This window comes from Cydia pomonella, chromosome 24 (genome assembly GCF_033807575.1).
Source record: "Cydia pomonella isolate Wapato2018A chromosome 24, ilCydPomo1, whole genome shotgun sequence".
Lineage (NCBI taxonomy): Eukaryota > Metazoa > Arthropoda > Insecta > Lepidoptera > Tortricidae > Cydia > Cydia pomonella.
In genome coordinates, this window is record NC_084726.1 from 5,590,790 (window position 1) to 5,598,405 (window position 7,616).

Consider the following 7,616-nt stretch of genomic DNA (forward strand, 5'->3'; position numbering starts at 1 on the left):
CATACGCCCGTTGGTTATAAGATTCTTACTACATTGTACGCTTATAAAGATTGTACTAAGACATTTTTTTTTGCGTAGTAACAATGTAAGTTTAGCTTTTTTTTATTAACTAGGTGATAACAAGAAACTTCAAGAAGATTACAAAGGATTAAAGGGCATGCATGCACTGTGATTGGTCTTGAACATGAACAGGTATTATTAGTGAAACTTTTCCATTTTACATTCAAGCGATATTCAACCTTAAATAAGACTGAGTTACAATAATGTTTTCCTCGCTTTATCAAAGCACCTGAACTAACTTATGTATGTACCTGGTAACCTAATTTGTTGAAAAATATGTGAGATAAATGTTAGGCTATCAAGTTAGGTCACACCGTAGGGGATATAAGCGAATCTGCGGAGACTTAGAGTCAGTGTGTCCCGGAGATTCAACGGTACTGGTAAGTAAGAAAACTTGAATATTCTTTTATTTACGCCTTAATTTTATTTTTTTATTTATTTATTACACAATTATATAATGTTAATTACTTTTCTATATATAAAATAATGAAATAAACTACTTTGTTTTCTGAAGTTGAAGAAAGGAAATTGTCATTTGTTTTACAAGGGGGCGAATATTAGAAAATAAATCAAAATGAAATATTTATTATTCAAAATTGATCACTTAAAAGTCTATTCCACTCCAACACTAGGAAACAACTCAAAATTTGCATTGAATTAGGTATTATGCCAATTTTGACAATAAAATGCAACTTTCTCATCAGTTATTGAAGAATAAAGGGGGCCTTTACGAAGTAGTGTGGTGAAAAGCCAGTTCTTAGATTGTTTACTAACTTTGTAATAATTTTTTTCCTAATAGTTTACATTGTCATTTTGATTTTAAGCCCGATTTTTGAATTTTTTAAAAATATTAAGATAAGCGTAAAATACAATTTTATTGCCTCGTTATAACTGCAACATACATATTTTTGTTCAGTATAAATAAACTTCAAAATTTGTGACTAGCTACCGTAATGTTTTGTCGATGATATAAAATTACCTAACTTAATTTCGCACAACTTAAAAACGCACCATGCCAAAGGCTCCAAACTTTTAAGACGGACTCGTATTTTAATTTTACTTAGTATTCGTTTTTAGTTTTATTTAATAGGTTTAGTTTCTCCAAACAAACTTGACGCAAATCGTTGTCGATGCGCTCAATTAAATCTTAAACTAATATACGTTGCATAATGTTACGTTTAATGTCTTCTGGTAATTTGATACCTTTAGTATTTTAACATAACGTATGAAGGGCGCCATTTTTGTTATTTTTTTTTTTGCATAAACAAGTGGAAATCTGTAGTAATCTTTTAATCAAATATTTATAAAAACTGTGCTAATTTATTTCAGAAATTAATATTATTGGACAAATAAATTATTATTTATTCAACTTTAACTAAATACTTTACGAACTATTTTTATTGATCGTTAGGTTTATCACCAAATTGGATTGGATTGGATTGGTGGATTGGAATTAGATTGGATCACTGGTTAGGGATCTTTTTTATTATTATTATTGGAACACAATTTTCATTTACATTTAATGGTAACAATTTTTTTAGACTAATATTAAGATAACTTACCACTCAGCTCTGCTGGGCTGATAATAAATGTACGGAAATTATGAGACACTGTTTTTTTCTATTAAGATCGAAAGAGCTCGTGATTCTGATTAGAAATAACATCAAAAATATTCCCAAATTGGAAATAAGTGCACTGCTCAACTTTAAATAAAATGGCTTAGCTGTTTTTCCAGAAAATATCGGTACAATTGTAATATCATCATTCTAGGGCTATTCGACTTTATTCACAATAAGCATTATAATTTAGAGTCTATCTGTTTAATAGTAAATCTCAACTGAAATGTACCCGCTTCATTATTTTTGCGAGATTTTCACCCATAAAATACCGCTCATGACTCCTATCCTTACTTATTTTTTTTCCAGACTCCACAATGAAGTTCGTAATCCTCGCAGCCCTTGTCGCTCTGACCGTCGCTGCGCCCCCCAGCAACGACGAGCAGCTCATCATTACCAAGAAGTTCTACCCCGACTCCTTCGCCGTCTACACCGGCCAACACGACATCGTCGACATCGTTGTACCCCTCAACCAGATCAACTACTCCGAAGATAGCAATGAAGACACTGACGAAACCAAGCTTACTGTCTTCTTCGTTGAAGCTGATGTTAAGGACGATGGAACTTACGCCTACCAAGGATTGTACAGCTACAGGAACGGCGTAACCAAGAAGGTGCTCCAGAACGGACAGTGCACAACTTACGCTAAGAACAAGATTGTCTACTTCGGCGCTAGCGACGGCATCTACAGGTACAACGAACAAGACCAGACTGCGACCAGATATGGTACCGTTACTGAGAGCGTTATCAGAATGGCTGTTGATACTGAACATGCTAACGTATATTACTTAACTTCAAACTACGTTATGTACAAATATGATGAAGGTGAGAGGGTGGCCACTCAAGTTGAAGCAGTTAAGAACGCCAGAGACATGGTCTTTGATTACGACGGTATCATGTTCTTCTACGACGGAAACCACCAGTTCTACACTTACAACGGCCAGCGTGTCCTTAAAATCGAGGGTCTCCCGGCGAACCCTACTAACGTAGCACTCATCAGGCCTCCAGTTTTGATCAACCAGGCTTTCGCTGTTATTGACGGCCGTCTTTATGAGTTGAACGTGGACGGTACCAGCGAGATGGCACCAATTAAGTTCTTGGCGCAACCCACCGCGTACGCTCCGGACGCCATTCTGTACCAATACTATGCTTACAAGCAGAGAATGTACTTGTACAACTTGGTTACTCTGTTCGATGATAAGAACATTGACGAACTGAATGAGTTCTTTGAAGATAAGAAGGAACAGATCAACGCTTACAAGAACACGAAGGTTTCAAGCCGTTTGTAATTTGTTTTGTCTGAATGTCTGACTGAATAAAGTTTTGCTATGATTTATGCTTGTTGCTTTATTATTGTTACTCCGTGGGTACTCACACATCGTACTTATTGTATACACCTAATGATAGTTGAATCAGTTAACAATTAGGTCAACCAAAATATGTTGCTCATTGTCCTCAACGAGCTATTACAAAATACATCTCAGGTCAGTAAACAGAATCTTGCTCAGTAAAGACTAAATGCCTATCGGCGTACATATCTACGAGCAAAGGAACCCTAGCTATTGACATAAATCTTCGGGCCTTACGGGAACTAAAAATGGTGCTCGTTCAGTGGTATCACTCACGAATTCGAGCCAATCGTCTAACGCAACTAGTTGCGACCAATGGCGTTGTGGCGTTAGACTGTACGATTGGGTCGAATTTGTATGCGTAACACCGCTATACTGGTCCGTTCTTATTGGTCGAATGGCGCGACCTTAGATATATGTCAATGACCCTAGCTAGGAATGCAACGTGTTCATGAGGAATCCGAAAGATTTTAAATGTAGGTATTTCTGATCATATTTAAACTATTTAAAGACTAAAATGTCCTATAAGCTTTTCTGGAATTTGCCTAGTTTCGGAGTTAATACCAATTTAAAAAGTCTTTTTACTGTTGTGCGGTCTCGTATGATGTACTTTGGCAAAAGTTGTCAGACGAGACCAGTGTGCACGAGGAGGTGATCGAGATCCTGAAATTTTGGTATGGAAACCAGATTAACTCGGTCAGGTGGGCGTTCACTCGGATGAATATAGACTGGAATGTGGAGTACGGCAGGGCGGGTTGTCCTCCCCTAGGTTATTTAACCTTTATGTGAATCAGCTTATGGCTGAGCTCAACAATGCCTATGTCGGATGCTCCGTGGATGGTAGATCAATATATAACATCAGTTATGCTGACGACATGGTGTTGTTGAGCCCATCCATGAGTGCACTTCAAGAGTTGCTGGACATTTGTGAAAGGTACTCGGTGAAACATGGGCTAAGGTACAATGGGAAAAAGAGCGAGGTACTTGTTTTCAAAGCAGGAAGGAAATCCTATAAAACAGTACCCCCTGTGACCTTGGGCGGAGAACTGCTTAAGGTCACAAAAACGTTCAAATACCTTGGCCACTGGATCACCGAATACCTTAAAGATGACCTTGACATAGAGAGGGAGCGTAGGGTATTGGCCGTTCGCGGAAATATGCTGGCACGCAGGTTTGCTAGGTGTAATAAAGACGTGAAAAAGACACTGTTTAAGGTATTCTGCCAATCTTTTTATACCTGCAGCCTGTGGGCCGGCTATACTCAGCGCTACGAATACAGTGCCACAACGTTTTCAGGATGCTAATGGGACTACCACGTCACTGTAGTGCATACGTTTATGTTCGCGGAGGCGCACACGGACGACTTTTTTGCGATTATACGCAGCAGATCGGCGTCACTTATGCGGAGACTGGGTGGCAGTAACAATAGTGTCCTGAAAACGTTGGCAGGTAAGATAGATGCACCATTACTCAAGCATTGGAATAGTCTGCATGTGGCAGCAACAGATGCTGAGAAATGGTGCATCTAGATTGCCTAGATTTTATTTTATTTTATTTATTTTATTATAATACTTTTTGTGTTGTCTTAATGTGCCATGTCTGTTGTGTTTTAAGTTATTCGTAAAATCTATGTCACTAACCCCAATTAATTTTTAAGATTCTCTGTACTGTACTAACACTATATGGATCTTCCTAGATTCAATACAAATAAATAATTGAAAAAATTTAAAAACTGTTACTAAGCGCAAAACGCTTTTTTGATGTTGCCACTACGGGGGCTAGTCTAAATATTACTACGCGGAATTGACCTAATCTCATATTACATTTTCCCTCTTTTGGTCCCATTAACGCGTGATTACAAAAAATTCGGATCCCTCGTGAGCAAAGTGCATGAAATGGAAGACCTGTAATAATTTTGCACAGCAATCATGGAATTGAAATTGATTCAATTATACAACTTACCACCAGGCGGGGCGTATGCTTGTTTACCACCGACGTAAGTAGTATATTTTTTTTTTACAAGACACAAGGTGTTTATTTAGTCACCAGCAATAATTTACGGGCTGAATATATAGGTCTTATTCAGCAACTTTTAATCGCGAAAAAAAAAGTACCCTTCCATAACAAATGTCAAGGTCAGACAGCCAAAACGTATGAAACAGTCATTTTTTTCTGGTGACTTCGGGGTTGGTCCCATAATAAAGTTGCTCAATATGACGTATATATTCACCCCGTAAATTATTGCAGGTGACTAAATAAACACCCTGTATAGTCGGCCACAAAAATTAACGCATCCTCTTTCCAGTCAAATGCTAATGGTGATGTAAATTCTCCCCTACTTTCACGATTCCGTAATAAGTCTCGGTTCACTTTTTAACCGCATCATCATGTATTGACTTATTTTGAATGCGTTTAACATTTTTGAGATAGGTTAATGTTCATTTATGGTGTAAAATATCGTAACCAGAGAAAAAACCGGTCATGTGCGAGTTCATTTAACTCGCGCTTCGAGGGTTTCGTACAAACTTTCCATTACCTCTAGTATACTAAGCAGAATTGTGCACAGCACCATCTCTCGGAAAATTGCATAACTAATTTGCGCGACCTGTATGTATGTTGGTATTACAACGATAATTCTTTATTGTGTGAATCGATTTTAACAATGCTTATTTTATTAGAAAAAAGGTGTTTATAGTGTAATCTTATAGAAATCTTAAGTATAAATAAAATGGCAAATTAAATTGGAAATATTTTATGATCATTAAATAAGGTTATCAAGGTAGAGATGTGATTATATTTTTCCTGTAATATTTATAATAATGTTAATGCTATTTAGAAATTTCATAATTATTCGTTGGTTGGAGATAGGAGTGGGGGAGGTTTTTTAACATTTTCCTTTATTTTATTTTATTTTGAAAGAACATTGTTTTGGAATCTTCCGTTTGAGATTTTTGAAATAATACTCCACTTGATTTAGTATCTAAACTTTGAAATTTTGTCCCCTTTTAATATTGGTAATTTTCCATAGTCAATACAAATAATACAGAAATATTACTTTCGATGTGTTTGGGTTAGCGTTTTTCATGAATATTCTAAATTTCAAACGATAGCTTAAGTAGCTCTCGAGATATTTAGCGATGTGAGTGTTGTGACAAATGGACGTACGGACAGACAAACAGATGGACAGAGTCGCACCATAAGGGTTCCTTTTGTACCTTTTTGGTACGGAACCCTAAAAATACCGAAAACTCTCAGCCTGCCTCATGCCTGTCTATTTTTGTTTTAATTTGCCCCGAAACCTCACCGGTGGTGACGAAGACAGTATAAGCATATAGGTAGGTAATAATTTTTTGCTCACAATTAATGACCGAGTGAAAGTGAAGGTCTCTGTTTCAGCTTGGACAAAACTTATTTCTTATGTCCGGAATAGTCCTTATATATGTTTTCGTCTACAGGTAACATTTTTTAATCGATTCTCGTGAATTTTTGTGAGAAGGTAAGTTGGATTATATACCGGGTGTGGCCTGGGAGCAAAAAATTAAACTGTAGGCTGTACTCCTCAAACTGACTAACAATTGTTCGCCCTACGCGACAACATTTTCATCCTCACTATGGATGGTTGGCAGTACTCAACTGTGCGTTTCTCCAGGAACTTTCTGCCTCGCACAGCTAAACTGTGGAATGAACTGTCGCCTGCGGTATTTCCGGGCCGATACGACCTTCAAACCTTCAAGAAAAGAGCGTACTCCCATCTTAAGGCCGGCAACGCACTTACAACCCCTCTGGTGCAGGTGTCCATGGGCGGCGGTAATCGCTTACCATCAGGTAATCCATCTGCTCGTTTGCATCCTCTATTATAAAAAAAATATCCTTTAAAAATAACTTTTATTTTGATTTTTAGAACACTTTAATGAAGTTTATGCTAAGACGCAATGTATTGCTAATTTTGGTTTGTATAAAGCGTGACAATCAAGGTTTTTCGACTTTTTTTCGACCCCAAAATTTTTGGCCTTTGTATATTTAGGGTCGACTTGGACTGGACGACCTACCCCATAGAAATATTTTATATTTCGTCAAAACAAAAAATATTTCACTTTTTCCTACATAATTGAAACACGATACTTACCGAACATGCCCTTCAAAGAATTCAAAGGATTTATTTGCATAGAACACAGTTATGAGAAGGTGTTACAAAATAAAAGAAATCCGTGCATTCAGTCTGCATGCGGGCGTGCAAATATTCAACCCTTTAACGGATCCCTACTATTTTTCGTTACATCCTGTATAAAAACTCAAATAGATAATAGTCATGTCAAAATAGTTAACAAAGTTCTGTAATTGTAATTACATACACTTACGAGTTGATATTTAGGGGTCAGAGATAAAAAATAATAATTTGTTATAGTTGCCAAGCGGACCCCAGGCTCCCATGACCCGTGGCAAAATGCGGGGACAACGCGCAGTGCCGGATTAACCATTAAGCAAAATAAGCACTTGCTTAGGGCACCACGTGTAGGGGGGGCACCAAAATCGAAGGAAAAAAAAAACGCGCAGGCTGCATCAGCATCGCAGTCGTAGTGTAATACTTATG

At 37.3% G+C, this 7,616-nt stretch overlaps 1 protein-coding gene across 1 annotated transcript; it reads left to right on the forward strand.

Annotated features, from left to right (window-relative positions):
• The first annotated feature begins 373 nt into the window (after window positions 1-373).
• On the forward strand, window positions 374-3,010 carry LOC133531101 (uncharacterized). The gene is made up of 2 exons (XM_061869206.1): window positions 374-440; window positions 1,986-3,010. The coding sequence occupies exon 2, from the start codon at window positions 1,994-1,996 to the stop codon at window positions 2,963-2,965; it is 972 nt and encodes a 323-aa protein (XP_061725190.1). The 5' UTR covers window positions 374-440; window positions 1,986-1,993; the 3' UTR covers window positions 2,966-3,010.
• Window positions 3,011-7,616: the final 4,606 nt, after the last annotated feature.

What these genes read in the sequence shown, in the direction of transcription:
- LOC133531101 (XM_061869206.1), top strand. Translation starts at nt 1,994, where the DNA reads ATGAAGTTCGTAATCCTCGCAGCCCTTGTCGCTCTGACCGTCGCTGCG.